The sequence below is a fragment of the Lontra canadensis genome, unplaced genomic scaffold (genome assembly GCF_010015895.1).
Source record: "Lontra canadensis isolate GAN:19392208 unplaced genomic scaffold, GSC_riverotter_1.0 scaffold2, whole genome shotgun sequence".
Lineage (NCBI taxonomy): Eukaryota > Metazoa > Chordata > Mammalia > Carnivora > Mustelidae > Lontra > Lontra canadensis.
Window position 1 is genome coordinate 8,929,102 of NW_022630996.1, and position 16,580 is coordinate 8,945,681.

Sequence of the window (16,580 nt, forward strand, 5' to 3'; positions counted from 1 at the left end):
TTAAACTATCGGGCCATCCACTTCGTGCTTATTTCTTGATCACTTGTCTTCCCTAGATGAGGATACACCCCAAACATTAGGCTCCTCTGTGCCCTGACTTACTGCAGCCACAGCAGGGAAGAAAGTGTATTTCCCTTGAACTGACAGTGGCAAGCCCACCATTCCGAGCCCCTTTTCCTCCCAAAGCCTCAGCTTATCTCCATCTCTCTACCCGCCTCCCCATCTCCCTCCCCTTCTATCTTGATTTCTTTAGGGCTGACTTTAAAAAACATTTAACACAGGAGTACTTGTAAGCTATGAAGTACAAACCTAAAATATCAAAAGGAAGACTCGTGGTGTACACATCTGAAAGAGCGATTTGAACTTACGTGCTGCCTTGATGGTCTTTCAGTTCAGAAATGTTGGCCTTGTTTCCTTTTGATCTCTCACTATGTCCAGCTTCACTTTTTGCAGCCTAGAAGGCAATGCAATGTGTACCTGCTCTGGTCAAAGAAGGTGCCGATTCACTGTTCTTCCAGCCCCTCAGCCGCCTCTAATGTTAGTACATCGCAGAAGGACCATGGTGCTCAGCATGAGCCGGGCCCACACCTGGTGACGGCTAGGGTACCCCACGCACAGGGAGTGGCTGCACTCCCCAGCTGCGGGCAGCCCTCACCGCCAGCTGCTCTGCTCAGGGACAAAGCCCAGGAGCCTGGCCTTCCATATGGGGCAGCCCTGCCCTTCCTGACACAAAGGCAGGACAGAACATTGCAAACTGGGAAATGTTTTCACCCAATCTGGATCGTTTTCTTCAGTTGTGGTGGGAAATATGCCAAGTGCTATGTTTTGCGATTAATTACATCTAACTGAAGGGGTCCGGAATGACTGGTGGAGACAATTTGGGGAAAGCCTAACAAACAATCCTGGCCGTGCACCTGAAGCCCAGATTCCCCGAAAGAGCGGTTCCGGGTAAGGGAGAGGCTGTGGTAACAGCCTTGTCCCTGAAGATCTTTTATAGAGTTTTGCTTTTTAAGGACAGATATAGATTATTAAGATCTGTCTCCTGCTATTGTGGTTTTTTTTTACATTCTCTCTCTCTGTAACACTTTTCTGCTTTAGCACAGCTTGGGTTTTCTGCATTGGATAGTCTCTGGAAAACTTTGTGATTGATGGCGGTCAGAGGTGGCATTGATTTGTGACCCTGAGGTTCAGTTTTAAGTGGAGAGACAGAAAGAGGGCATTTTGCTTCTGGGAAAAGGAAGTAAAAAGGAAGAAAAATAAAGCTTAATCGTAGCAGCTGATGTTAATTAAGCATTTCCTGTTGTGAGGCAGATGCTACGTAATGTCTACATGTCATTTAGCTGATAACAGAACCCTAAGAGTCTTGAGAACTTGGAAAGTTTGAGTGGCTTACCTAAGCTTGCCCCGCCAATGTGTGATGGGCTCTGTTTACCCCTTCAGCCCTACCTTCTGTGGCCTTCTGAGGAAGCCAATTTGGGGTCATACATCTCTTGGGTGAGAAAAACTATTAAGGATGGTAAAAAGCAAAGATACAGACCCAGCTCTGCCAAAGAACTATTGTTAGTCTAACACTGATGGACTTGAGAGAATTTCACGACCTATCTTGACTCTGAAAGGCAGGTTACGTCTGGTGACTCAAGGGTTATGTGATGATGGAACACTAAACCTCCCTGATTGTTTTCAGGGGAAAAATAGAATATTTGGCCATTGGACAAAGAAGGTAGGATGTATCTATGCAGTTCTTAAATCAGTTGCTAAGAAAGAGGATGATCCTTTCATTCAAATCAGTTACACATTTTCCTTTTCTGCTTAGGCCAGGTGTGAGAGAAAGAGGGAGGGTGAGAAGTCCAAGTGTCCTGAGGGCTCCTGCCTTTCTGAGGAACCATATAGCACAGGATCACATGGATTCTTGGCTACTTTCTTTGAGAAAACAGGAGCCCATTCAGAAGGTCTGAATGAAGGCTATATACTGATTCTATATACTGATGAAAGGATTATTAGAAGATACCCATCAATTTATGGACATTACATGACACTCATTTCAGTCTCATTTGAAAAGTGTTTTTATTTCATGTGCTGTGGACTAACCCCCTGACCTTCCCATCCATCTTGGTATTAGCCTTCTTCCTGCAGTTTGCAATTTTTCTTTGCAGGCTTCTCTTCAGAGGAAGTTATTTTATTGTGTTTTTGCCTTTCCCTTTACTTTGTCTCCCTCCTTTCACTATTCCTTCCTAGTTGTTTGTATGGTTTCCAACACTCTTGAGATGCGAGCAGGTTTCCTGGAGGTGACTCAGGCACCCAACCTGGGGGATGTCCTATGTTGGAGGTCTGTCAGTGAGCCAGTGGGAAGGTGGGCCCACCACTTAAAGGCTTTCTCCTTCCAGCCTCAATGCATCTCCACTGTCTTTGGGTTATGGCCTCAAGCAGGGCTCCTTCACGCCCTTTTCCAGAGGGAGCCTCTTTCATACATGGCCTCCTGCCAGGAGATGTGACCTCTTACTCCCTATTATCAGACAGAAGCTAAACTCCTGGCTTCATTGGCTTGCCATTTTGTGTTTGGTTTGCTTCTGGTCCCTGAAGATGTATTTTTCCTGTCATTGTGCCTAGAACGCAGTGGGCATTGGAAATGTGACCACATGACATTATCTTTACCAGGAAAAGAGACTGTTTTCACCTGAGCATTTAAAAAAAAAAAAAAAAGTGTAACTTAAATCTACCTGCAAGAAAGTAGACTGACTTGTGAGTACAATTCGTAAGGGGCAACCTGAGTGTTCACCTCTCAGAGAAAGTTCTAAAGAGACTGCCTTCTTCACAGGGGTTGTTGGATGCAATTTCCACTGTGTTCTGTGGCATCTCCGAGAGGCTCTGGGTCTGTGCAGGACTGTTTGCGCCTGTTGTCTGTGATCTCTGATGCTGGGATTGCTGTTTCCCTGTCTTGTCGTTTCCTAGAGGGGAGCTACCTACTGTGTGCAGTCTGTGCTTTCAGCGGCACAGGGATGGTAGCCGGCAGAGGCATCAGAACTCGTTAGCATCTGACCCACACTTCAACAGCAAGCTTTGTTAATACCGTCTGTAGAAGGACTAGGCACACATGGGGTCAGAATCTAATGAGTCATCCACAAGAGATTTGCCGGGTTTGAGGGAATGGAGGGACTTCCAGGCTCTTCTTTACTTCTGGAGTTTTAGTCCATCATATTGGGAGACCATGGTGATAATGCCCTTCTAGAAGGCAAACACAATTTTAGGCTTCTTGATGGACAGTCAAGTTTTACATCCTGGGACGAAATATTGGGATAGAGAAAGGATGGAGTCTCTAGATGGAATCAAGAGACCTGATAAGATTCCAATGCTGACACTCCTCGTTATGTAGCCTTGAGCAAATTACATGACCTCTTTGCACCTCATTTATTAATAAATCTGCAAATTAACTGAATTTGAGCAATTTCTAAGACTTCTCCAGCACTCCAAAGATTTCAAAAGTACAAAAACCACTGTCTCCAGCACAGTCAGGCCATATCCAGGCCATATTCCAGAACAGAATTTAGGTCTTTATTTAAAGGCTCCCTGCACCAGAGTGGTTAAGAGGTTAGCCGTGGTTTATGGCATACCTGATTTTGAATGCCAGTTATATTATATAAATGATATGATATTAAGGAAGTCATTGAATCTTCCAAATTTTGGCTTCTGTATCTATCAAATGGAGATGAGAATTATTCCTACCTTACAGAATTGTTTTGAACTTTAATAATATAGTTACAGAACTTCGCTCAGGAATCAGCAATGGTATGTTCCTCTTTTTATTCACTATAAGCTCCCTGAGAGCAGCCATCTACCTTACTTATTTTAGCCCAGCTCATTTCATTTGCTTAGTTCTGTGTTTTATATGTAGTAGTGTTCAATAAAGGTACTGTCAAAGTATAATTTTCAAAAAAATTTTGAATAAGACTCACACAAATATAGAATAAATACATGTCAAATTTATTTAGTTCTTCAATGAAGGAATCAGCAAGAAGATAAAGTTGATTTATTGGAGAAGTAGAGGGAAAGGATTATATAGTTATACCAAAATAATTTTTCTAAATTTGAGACATAATTGGTTTATGGCCTTATGGGGGAATAAAACCAAATCTTCAACATAATCTTTTATTGTCAACATTCATATCTCCACAGGACAAACATTCCTGTTAACCTACAGTCATAAAGTTCTTAGCCTGTGAAACACTACTTTAGTATGACATTGTGAGGATATGCAACTTTGTTTTTGCTATTTCCAGGTTTGGAGTAATTATTCTAAGTAGTTATGAGACCAAGCCTAAAGTATTGTTTATCTTAGAAAAAGATTAAATGGGAATATGATTCTAGTATATAAGTATCCATTTTCTAACTAAACTTATAATAAGTACTAGGACCATCCATAATTATGTTTTCATGATGTTTCATTAAAAAGAATATAGGGATATTTAGGAAAATGCTACTAATTTCTACAATGATGTTTTGGAGGGTAACTAATGAGTGCTTATATGGACCACATGGAGGGCTTTATATACATTTGAGTTTAATCTGTAAACAGTCTTGTGAGGTAGGCATTATCTCCATTTTGAAAATCAGATAAAGAAATCTCAGTGAGGTTAAATAATTTAATCAAGATTATGTAGCCAGTATGAGCCAGAATTGAAATTCAATCTGATTCTGAGTCTTGTATTGTCTCCAGTGCCTATGTTATTAACCTCCCTAAAAATTTTAAACTGTTCTAAATTTTAAGGTAGATTCTAAGTTAAACATACAGATGAGTGGGTCTGGTTTTGCTTCTAAGACAGCACATACAAACAGTCCTTCTCCTTTTAAGAGACTTGCCATTTTAAAACCGTTTCAGATAAGTAGTCTGTTTCCTGGCCACTAGATTCAAATATATATGTTTTAAAGAAAAGTCAAGCCATTTCATTTGCTTTTTAAAGCTTTCTTCTCTATCGCTTCTCAGCCTTTTGGCTCAGAGCAAGTGTAAAGCTTTCATCTCAGGTTGTCTTTGTCACTTACCTATCTTTCTTATATCCCTTCTGGCCCCCGCAATGTCTGTAGGTGGGCTGGATCCTTTCTATTCTGGATGAACTACAGCTGAGCCCTCAGCCTCCCGTCGGGGTCCTTCCTCTGGGGACTGGGAACGACCTGGCCCGAACTCTCAACTGGGGAGGGGTAAGAACTGCCCTCAGGGGCTGCCCATGCTGTCAGGTAGGAGGGACCATGAAGCCACAGATGTTCTAATGGAAGGGGGCTATGCTACCGTTGTTCAAAGAGTAAGTTAGAATTGAGAATCGGTGCCCACGCATCATGATTTCCTCTGGGACCTTCTTCAGTTTAAACTTAGAATCATCTAGAGAAGAAAGTGAGGTATAAAGATGGGGGTTAATACATAGGCCTAGGGCTTCTTGAGGTATCCATTGAAAGGCAGTTGGGTGGGTTGGCCTCAAGTCTTAATGTGAAGACCTGACTTGATCTTGACCCTTAGCCCTGGCCAGAATAGCAAATCTAGTTCAGATTACAATCCCTGCTTTGGGAGAGTTACAGATTTGGGGGAGGATTTGTTTTTCTGGTTGGTGTCATCATGGCTCTGTTGTCCAGGTGGCCAGCTGTCCTTTCCACCAGAGAGCCAACTTCAGGCAAGCTTAGTGGAAGAAGTTTACCTGTTACTAACCAGCCATTTTATTATTATTATTATTATTTTTTACAGAGTTAAGATAGCAAGAAGGCACAACTTGCTAACATAGGCAGCCCTACCAGCTTTTTATCTACTCATAAGAGAGGTTGGACTAGGCTCCATGAAAATTATCATCAGATCTTAGCAAATAACAATTTGACTTTTGTGTGAATTAACCTCACTTGGGTGATAATTATCTTCAGATATTAGCAGATACTCATTTGGTTATTGGGTGAATTAACTACAGGTCTTTTTTATTTTTTTCAAGTGGGCATAGTAGAAATAATAATAATACATTAGTTGCTTCATGTAAATAGGTTGATCACTGTTAACATCTCTCATCCACATCAGTGACTTGATTATCCTTAATATTCATGCTGCCAGTAACACACGCTCAAGGAGTAAGTGGTTGCCTAAGAGGGCTGTGCCTCAGACAGACTCGCCTTAGGCCATGCAAGGAACAGTGTCCCACTACAGGATTAGGGAGAGGTGAAGAGGTGGTAACAGAAAAAGTCATCTATCCTATGCCACCTTGATTCTTTTCCTCCGTTTCCATACACAGTTTTTCTGTGTATCTCTCAGATGCCTCTAGTGGCATGTAGGGGACTCCTGTTTTCATTTTGACAAAAGTGACCCTCCAGCATGGCCTCCAGATGTCTACCTGTGACTCTTGGTCCTTGGTACTGGCAAAAATTACTCCTCACCTCAAACCAGTTAGAGCAGTATTGCACTACGCATGTTACTGGTGACTCTTATCTTAGATTCTAAGTACTTCAAGGGAACCGGTCTACTTTCCTAGCCTTGCTAATTGCAAAACAAACAGGGAACTATAGCAGAAGAACTCTTGCTTGCATGAAATGGCTTTGGTTACACTGTTCGTTGCTCCAGGTGGCAATGGGTATTTTCTTTGATTCCTTAGGGCTACACTGATGAACCTGTATCTAAGATCCTTTGCCAAGTAGAAGATGGGACAATTGTACAGCTAGATCGCTGGAACCTCCATGTGGAAAGAAACCCAGACTTGCCTCCAGAAGAACTTGAAGATGGCGTCTGCAAGGTGAGAGAGCTCTTTCTTCCCCAGAAGGGAAGCCTGGAACGTGTACCTGAGCCACAAGAAGTGCAGTCCTGGCTGGAGAGTCATATGGTGATTCCTTCCTATAACATCACAGGGATTGATGTTTGAGTTTATGGCTACTAGGCCTTTAGGGTAACACTTTTCCATGATTCTGCCCTACAGACTTCTAAAGACTGAGATTTCCTATCTGCCTCCAGTGCTCAAGGAGCTGTTCTCCATCCTCAACTTCCACACCAGAAAGAATGTATTCATTTTCTAATCTGTCAGGCGTTGCAAACTCATGACCTATTAGAAGGTGAAAACTATGGGTGTTCTGAAGCTTTAAGCATGTGGTCTTTCAATGGAAAGATAACCTCCTGAGATTTGTAGTCTTCTATTAAATCTCTCTTATGTGAAGCACATATGAAGTAAGTCAGTTTCATCACTTGGTTGGGACTTGAAGATGCCCAAGTAAATATTTTGACTTAGTATTTTTCCGTCAGTGACTGAACTTTCATTTCCACCCAAGACAAACCAAGAGACACAGTAGTACATATGTTAGTGCACAGCCCCAGGAGAACATTTGGTTCTAAGTTCTGGCCTCAATTTCAGATAAATCTGACACATTTCCAGATAGTCACTTCCTGCCTATTACCTTCCATTTTTCTTCGGTGATAGTGTTTTCAAAGTTTTGCATGTGCAAATTATGGGGCCCAGTCTCCATTAACTCTGATCAAGTCAGTACAGGGTTAAGGCCCTGGATCTGTACTTTCAGTGGCATCCCTGCTTTATTGGATTATGCTATTGGTTGAACCTGCATGTCATAGGCATTTCCACTTTAAAATAAATTGAACCAGATATCCTTTTAAACCAAACCAAAACCTAGTCACTCATTAGCACCATGATCCTGACCAATGGTGATAAACACTCAAGTTTATTATTTGGCTAAAATAGGTTAAAGCATGTTTTATCTTGTCCTCACGTTTTTTCTCCTAAACCATGATCCAGAAATTGTGAGGTTTCTAATAGATACCATGACTGCTTCATACATTTGCATTCCTAAGTCACAGTGTTGTTTGAAACTGCAGTTATCACCTTGGGATACGATACTTCTTTCTGATGTGTTCAACTTACAGAAACTGGGTAGAATATAGCCAAAGTGAAAGGAATTATACCATATGGAAATTTTAAGGTCCTTTCCCCACCAAGATTAGAATGCTTAGGCCCTCAGTCAAAATCTCTATTTAAATCTCCACCTGACAGCTTACGAAATGGAAAGACTCCTTGGTACAGCCAGAGAACATTAATCCAGATACTTAAAGGGTTTTGAAAAACTGGATTTTTGAGGAGATATGTAGGAAATTGGGGCAATTTTTCCTGGAAAATGTGAATATGAACTTAATAATGGAATAAATTGGGATATTATTTAGGGGATGGTGACCAGATGTTCTCCTAAAGCTATTGGTGAATGCTAAGACATGGGTTAGAATTGTAGCCAAGAAAACATAAATGGTAGGGATGAACATATCTGTGCTTTTGGCAAGATCACCAACCCTTGATGTTGTTACTAAGGCTTTGTATTTTGTTTAAGTGCAGGAACTAGACATTCTCAAATATGAAGCCAGAAGAATGAGACAAGATTTTGGCATTGTTCTGTGTTTAGTTTCTCCCCTGCTCTCCAGCCAGTTGTAGACATTTCTAAGGGGACTGATTTGACCTCCAAATTTATAATAAGCTCTGACTCAGGGCCTTTCATGGGCGGTTCATTCTTTATTTCTATTGGATATGAAGGCCATCTATTTCCTTTCCTTCCATATTAATATCTGTCTTTCTGTTACTCTCCCTCTCCTTTCATTTATCTCTTAATGGGATAAGGTCCTTACTCTAATCAAACAAAGTTTTACTGGTCAAGGGGCATAAGAAACCCTGTAATAAACTTACTTTTGAAATCTTAAGGGTTAAACACTTACTTCTAACAGAAGAGAAGTATATTTCTATCTGGAGGCTAAATCTGATAATTATCTGGAAACATTCTCCAAGCTGAGATGAAGTTGCTTCTCTATTTGGTCTAACATTTACCTTCCACTCTGAGTTGCAGAAGGGAAAGTAGAAGAGCCACTGTTTCCTTTCTAGCATTTTCCATGTGCTTTCTCATTGTTCTAACATGGAAGCCTTAAAAGCACATAAGTTTTCCAGTTCTGTTGAAGGATTTTAGGTTGCATAGTCCTCTCCTTTACTAAGCTTGCAGTGGTAGCAACCAGGGACCCAGAGGACTCTAGGAAGACTTGTGTGTGTACCCACATCTGTGTCTACGTATTTCATGGTCATATTAAAGATACAAGGTCTGATAGACTAAATCAAAATCTGAATAATACTGACAAATATGTATATACACATAGATTTTTTTTTTCCTATAGATCAGGGGTAGCTAAATGTTTCCCACTGCCTTGTTGCTTATGACTTATGTCAAAAAGGGATTTTAAAAAATGGAAGTGTAAACATATTAAATATTATTCATTTGAAGTTGCAGTATTAATATGCTGGCCGTAAATTCTCAATAAGTGCATCCACGGATTAGCTTACACATGATCCTTCCATTCGAATTGACTTTCTAAGTTTGCTTAGTGAGTCATTCTTTGTAGCTATCGGGGCTGTACTTCCCTCAGCTTAATTGGGCTCTCTTATTTAATATCCACAAGAAGAGTTCCCATTTAATAATTTGTATCTGCATCGCTTGTTTCCTATACTACTTAAAATTCTTGGGAGTGTTATTTGATTTGAGCTTTCACTAATGAATTCAAAAATCCCTTGTTCCTCACATGCAAACACCTTCTCCCTCCGGTTGTGACTTCCCTCTTTCCCAGGGACTGCCCTGGAGACAGGTGTCTGGCATTAGGCTTTGTTTTACTCTTTCTGCCTGGTTACGCACCACTTCACCTGTACTTTGTTCATCATTGCAGCTTCCTCTGAATGTTTTCAATAATTACTTCAGCCTTGGATTCGATGCCCACGTCACACTGGAGTTCCATGAATCCAGAGGTGAGGACAACGTCCCATTTCCATCTCCCAGGGAGGAAGTTTCCAGCAGGTGTTTTTCATGTTCCCTTCTGTTTGTATATCACTTAAATATTGACAGTGTGCATCAGTGTTGTTCATTTTAACTTTCATGATGACCCTGGGAGCTAGATAAGATAGGAACTTGTTACAGATCGGACCCTGAGACCTAGTTGTTTAGGGTCTCAGAGATGTAAAGGACAACACAGAGGGATGTTCCAGGTCTCAGACTGCTAATTTTTAAGTTTGACTAGAAACTTTGGGGTTAGTGAACCACTAGGAAGAGATAAAGCTTCTTTCATTCAAATCATTAGGATATTCCCAGCTTCTTGAATCACCGATTGTTAAAGTCCAACACTTTATAAACCAGGGCCATTGAATCTGGCAGCAAAAACATACCAGTCCTCCCTGTGTGTGAGAAAGAGATAGCAGTCATCTTGGGGAACAGTAGGGAAGCTGATCAGTGGTTTAGGTGGAAAGAAAGGCTGGTGATTGCATTGGTGACAGAGGTGCTGGGAGTGCCCACTGGACAAGCTAGGGGACGAATGAGAGCCGGTGGTAATTTCAAGGGCTGGAAGAGATGGAGACAAGATTAGGGAACAAAATTATTTTCGAAAGACAAATAAGATGAAATAATGGCATGTGGTTAAATACTTAATCAGAAAATTTCTTATGCCATTCAGAGCTGAGAAAGTTGAGGATTTGGGCTTATGTTTGGAAGCCCCAAACGCCCATGCTCACGCTCATTCACCTGGTGTCTCTTCACCTCTCAAAATCTCTTATTAATGTAACTACATATATCTGTGTCTTTGTCTGTATCTACATCTATACCTACTCTCATGGGAATAAGTTAATATATAACGAAAATCATGCTGAGCAGTAGGTTAGTGAGTGTGTTGTGAGATAAAACACGTACGTGAGAAGATTATTTTACTTCTTTTCCTCCAGATTCTTCAAGAGAGTCAGTGGTTTTAACTCCTAGAATTTGAAATACAGAGACCTAAAAGACTTCAAATGTTCACATTCTACTAATAACTAATAACCCAGAGGAAATTCTGGTAACACTCTTATGCAATAAGGGTCAAGAGTGGAGTAGTAGGATTAAGGGCGTTAGAATACAAACTGTAAGTGAAGCCCAAACATGTAATTTTCTTACGGAGATCAGCAGTTTTGGTAGGCTTTGCCTTCCTGTTCTCATGAGGCTTTGAGAGCCAAATGCTGTGTCAACTAAAAACAATACTAAGCATAATAATCTTCATCTCCATCCGTGTTGACGTAAATTGTACCTACCATGTAAATCCGTATCTTGGCTAATTGAATTTAAATGAAAAAATAAAATAAAGTAAAGTAAAATAAAATAAAAGTGATGATGATCAAAGAGAAAGCCATAGTTTGACTTTTCTCTCTGAAAGTTTGGTTGAAAACAGAACCACAAATATCAAATACCCAGATCAGAAACACTATCGCCCTCCCATCTCCCTGTCATAGACAGCTCTTGGAGATGGATATTCAGGGAGTCCTACTGTAGGGCCCACATTTATAGTCTGTTGGTCTCCCTGTACTTAAGGAGACTTAATTTAGGGAAGTAAATGAAGATTACTTTCCTCATTTCTTAACCCATTTTTTCCCCTCATATTCTTCAGGAGACTCTGGTTTTGTGCTTCCTAGCAAAATCTTTCAGTTTCTTAACAATACTTAAAATTATCACAAATGCATGAATCTTCCAAAATAGACATCCTGGCATGAAAAGAGACCTAAATGAGTAAGTGGCAGACAATGAGCTCATTCACGGGAGCCTAATATTTTGTCTAATTAATCTGACAATTTCCTAATGATACATTTCCTTGTACTGTGATGAAACTTTTGTGTCTCAGAGTGAAGGAAGCAGGGAGAGATATCAAGGGAGAAAGACCAGGCTTAGAAGAGAATTCTTGAAGGAAAGTGATTTTTTTTTTTTTTAAGTGGGACTACTTCGTTTGAGAAAGGAATATGCAAACTGTGGTGTATATGCGTGTGTGTGTGTGTGTGTGTGTATACATAGTTTAATGTATGTGTGATTATAAAACATTTGGTTAAAAGATGCAAAGACTAGTGTTTTAATAGGTTATTGTTGGGGCTTTGTGTAAGTGCCCTTGAGGAAAACCAGCCACTGGAGAGCTGCTAAGAGAGAATTGATGTTTCCTGAGATATTCTGCAGTATTCATGAAGATAGTATAGAAATAAATATCCACAAAATGTTGAAGACAGGTTTAGTTGATAACCCTATACCAGAGGTGTGGACTTCTTAATACCTGTTAATCTATTCACTTTTCATTAATTAAAAATCATTAATTTATGCTGAAAAGTATAATTACCCAAGCTATTTTTTTTTTTGCTTTTACTATTTTCTGTTTATTTGAATTTTCTTCATATTTTTACCTGGATAATCAAGAAATTTCAGGCTCTCCTACGAAAGGAAAAGAAAGATAATATAGCTACATTTTCAATAGGGGAAGACTTACTTATTTCTTTTGGTATTAAGTGACTATTCTCAAGCCAAAAACACCAATAGCTGAGACTTCAAACTGTTCTCAAATGTAGACACTCAGTGTGAGACATCATGACAAAACTTGTATCATTTGCCATGAAATACCTGAAGGATGACTCAAAGCCTCATGAGAGCCATTATAAAAAAAAAATGAGCTTGGATTGAATAACCTATTAGGTATTAATAAAAGGGGAGAGAGAAAGAGAGAGAGAGAGTGTGTGTGTGTGTGTGTGTGTGCGCGCGCGTACTTGGGATTTATGCTAATCTATCTACATGAAATGGGTAATAAATATAAATCTCACTAAGGCAGAAGCTCTGAAAATGTAATTGCAGAAGCAATTTTTGGCATAGATGTGAAATAGCCCATCAAATACAGGGGATAATTAAAGGCATTTGAGATAGTTTATTGGAGGTATTACTGCTTAAACACTTTTAGAATCAGCAGTAGAAAATCAAGCAAGGATTAAAGACAGTCTTAACATTTTGATTGACTTTGTATAAAAAGAATGCAAACATTTGAATAATCTGGGTTTCTATATTTGATCAGAAAGTTGGTTTAGTTCATTTGATTGGAAAATAGAGATGCTTTCATCTTATTAAAGTGGCTAAACCATGCTTGGTTGAGCTGTTGCTTGCATATCAGAAAGTGCAGTCTTTTGGAATAGGGTTTGGAGATGTAACAGAATTGGCCATTTAATTTTCAGCTGGAGTCTTGCCCAGAACGTTAATAACTATTGCGTTATGACAGTGCTTGAGCAAGTACATTGAAAATATTCCCATCCATTAATGTATAGACATGTTAACAATGATTTTGGTTATCAGGTGGCAAGGTTAGGTCTCACTTTGCCAGCTATATGAATTAGATTGTCATTTTTTTTTTGGACGTGAAGGATATTAAGCATATCAAACTTTTAGCCTTAGATTGGATACTTAAATGTTACTGCCTCTCTGAAGTTACTTATTCAGAGGAGTTGAACCTTACGCTACAAGGTCAGAGAAATACAATTATGACTCTAAAGGAGGCAGTATTTAAATTTGATTTAAAGTTTACTATTTTCACTGAATATACAAAAACATGCAGATGAGCATGTTTCTGAGTATTATGAATGTCTCATGATTCATATGGAGAATGAACAGATTTCTTTAAAAAGACATTTCAGTAGCTTGCTAAATTTCATTAAAGGACACACTACCAGTCTTATGTCTAGGTACTGAGACTCAAGCATGATTTGCCCTTGTGAAAGTCTTATGGTCCAAGGTTCTCTGTCTGTAACCATCTTTTCATTTTGAACCTCTGCATGGCACCTACCTTCATTCAAGATTCAAGTGTACCTGCCTCTGGAAACCTTTTGATCATTCCCTTTATGTGTGACTCTCACTTCATCTGCTATAGGCATCTTTGTATGGTATATACAAAATGATGTTTCCCTTTACTTTTCAAATCTATCTCCTCCACTCTAAAACTCATGTGAACAAAAGAACATATCTTCTTATAGTCCCTGTGCCAAGCCCATGGCTATCTCAATAAGTATTCCATACAGTAATGGAAAGTGTAATTAGAGGAGAGGCCCCATATATAATATAAAAGATAACAGTAGAAAGGATTATATGGTAGGGATAAGATTAGTTATATAGGCAGTAAATAATATAGGAATTTGGCAGGGAAAATGTATCAGGGGAAAATTTCCAGAAAGGGTAAGAGGGAGCTGAGAGATAAAGGAGGAGTGCAAAATGTAGTTTAGAAGTAAAGTGGGTAAGGACATTTCAGACAGCAAAATACAGAGGGACCAATGAGCTTGTGATAAGATGGGATGACCAATTAATACATAGTGAAAGAGTTTTGCAGCCATGTTAGAAGAACAGATAATGTTGATAAAACTATTTGTCCTTCATGGGAGATGATGTTGGAAGACAAGATTTTTTTTGGATATATGCCATTTGAATTGAAGGTGGCGGCATTGTTATTGTAGGTATAGATTTGGGGATCATTTATGTATATATAACTGAAGTCTTAAGATTGGGTACATATCTAATGCAGATAATATGGAAAATGTGAGTTTTGTGCAGTTCAAGTTGCTTATTGAGTTTTATAAACATAGAGTTGAACTTGTATTTATGAATATCTCTTCTAATATGCCAGACCAATTACAGACAAAAGTAGAGTCTAGGATCCTATTCTGATGGCACAGATGTTATTGTGTTGTACATAAAAATAGGATTAATATATTAAACCAGTAGAATGGAAAATACCCAGAACCTTATTATCATCATAACTGGATTACATCCAGAGCCAAATCATTTAGGTGATTTTGATGATGAGATTTGGGAAGTTTGAGCTAATAAGCTTGAGCTGAGATTTTTAGGTTTTGAGTTGGTGCTCTAATGGGGATGAGACCTTTGGGGACCTTGGAAGGAATGAATGTTTTTCATATGGGAAAGGTGAACCATGGGGGTCAGATGGTAGGTGATGGTGGGTAGAATTTTGGCCTTTATGACATTTGTTATTTGGTATCATGCTTTTTGGTTATGTTATTTTACATGGAAAAAAGACTTTTTTAATGTTATTGAGGTCAATAATTACCTGCCCTTGTATAGGAAGAGAATTCTGGGTTATCTGAGTGGGCCCAGTGTGATACCATGAGCCCTTCAAAGTGTAAGTAGAAAGTTAATTAGGAAGTCAAAGAGATGTGGTAGAAGGGAAGCTGGATAGATTTGCAGGGTGGAAAAACACTTGATGTGGCCCTGCTGGCTTGGATGGTGGAGGGGATCCCAAGCCAAGGACTCCAGGAGGGCTCTAAAAGTTGAGAATGAACCCTAGCCAATAGCCAACAAGGAAAAAGAACTTCATTTCTCCAACTATAAGGAAATGGGTTTTGCCAACTATCTGAAGAAACTTTGAAGTGAATCCTTTTTTTTTTTTCAAAAAGATTTTATTTATTTATTCATTAGTTCATGTATTTAGAGAGTGTGTGTGACTGGGGGGAGGGGCAGAAGAAGAGGGAGAGAGAGAAATCTCACACTCACACCTGCTGAGTCTGGAGCCCGACACAGGACTTGGTCTCACAACCCTGAGATCACAACCTGAGAGGAAATCAAGAGTGGGAAGCTTAACCAACTGAACCACCCAAGCACTCATGAAAGTGAATCCTTTTTAGAGTTCCCATAGAAGAGTCCTGCAGGCTGACACCTTAATTTTGACCTTGGATGAACCTAAGTAGAGGACTCAGATTTTGGCCCAGGGAACAAGAAAATAAATGGATGTTTTAAGTTGCCAAGTTCTTAGGAATAGGAAACGAATACAATTAATGTTGGTGTCCAATCAGATTATAAATAGGCTAATGGCTTTAGACATGCATAGTGAGCATTTAGATCTCGCTTGGGTACACCCTGTTCTTGTGGAAGAGGGAGATGGGCAGTCGAGGAACTGTAGCAATACGACATGGATGCTTCCACTATTGGGGTCTTGGGATACTTTGAGTATTATTAGTATTTCTTGAGAATGGCCTTTCATAGTTGACCTCATACCAATGAACAGATACAGCTTCCTTAAGGAACAAGAATACTTACCACTTCGTTATTGGTCCTTTCCCAATTTTGTATGTCCCCTTTTCTTGATATAGTGGGGGACCATGTTCCTTGGACCTTCTCAAAGACCTTTCAATTCTTACACATCCACGTATCCAGCCACTCAACACTCTAAGAGCCAATAAGGAATGACTAAGTACTGTTATTTGCAGACATCCCTTGCTTTCTTAGGGACTGGCTTCTGTAGGGAGTAGGGAAGTTCCAGTACTACCCAACATCTCTCTCAGCTCTAGCCAACCTTTGTTTCTGAGGCTCTTTGAAGTAGGGTAGATATTGAATTGGAAAAAATGTGTAATCAGGAAGGCAGGCTCAGTCAGGGAGTCAGTATATAATGCCATTATACTATTAGCAGAGATAACAGAATTTACTTCTATCTTTTCTGTTCTCAGGGCTAAGGAATATGTGTGACTCTCCTACCTGGTTATCTTTCTGACATCTCTCTAAATGCTAGTATCTTCATCTTGTTTAGTTTCACATGTTAATTGAATTTTATCTAGTTAAATTACATTTGAAGTGACTGTTTTCATCAGCTGTGTCAGTGAAATCACCAAAAACTCAGTTTATTTATTAATTTTATTCTACCCATTTTGGGTCTTAAAAAACATTTTCTATCTCTTGAGAGAAAACATTTTTTTTAAACTTTTTTTGGAAGACTTTATTTATTTATT

General features: G+C 39.4%; 1 protein-coding gene across 8 annotated transcripts in view; it reads left to right on the plus strand.

Annotated features, from left to right (window-relative positions):
* DGKI (diacylglycerol kinase iota) overlaps positions 1 to 16,580 on the plus strand; it is a 430,951-nt gene that overhangs the window by 241,160 nt on the left and 173,211 nt on the right. For all 8 annotated transcript variants that reach the window (XM_032868387.1, XM_032868409.1, XM_032868419.1 and 5 more), the window contains exons 13-15: positions 5,077 to 5,190; positions 6,612 to 6,749; positions 9,707 to 9,785. In XM_032868387.1, the coding sequence (XP_032724278.1) occupies positions 5,077 to 5,190; positions 6,612 to 6,749; positions 9,707 to 9,785 (331 nt within the window). The remainder of the gene's footprint in view (positions 1 to 5,076; positions 5,191 to 6,611; positions 6,750 to 9,706; positions 9,786 to 16,580) is intronic.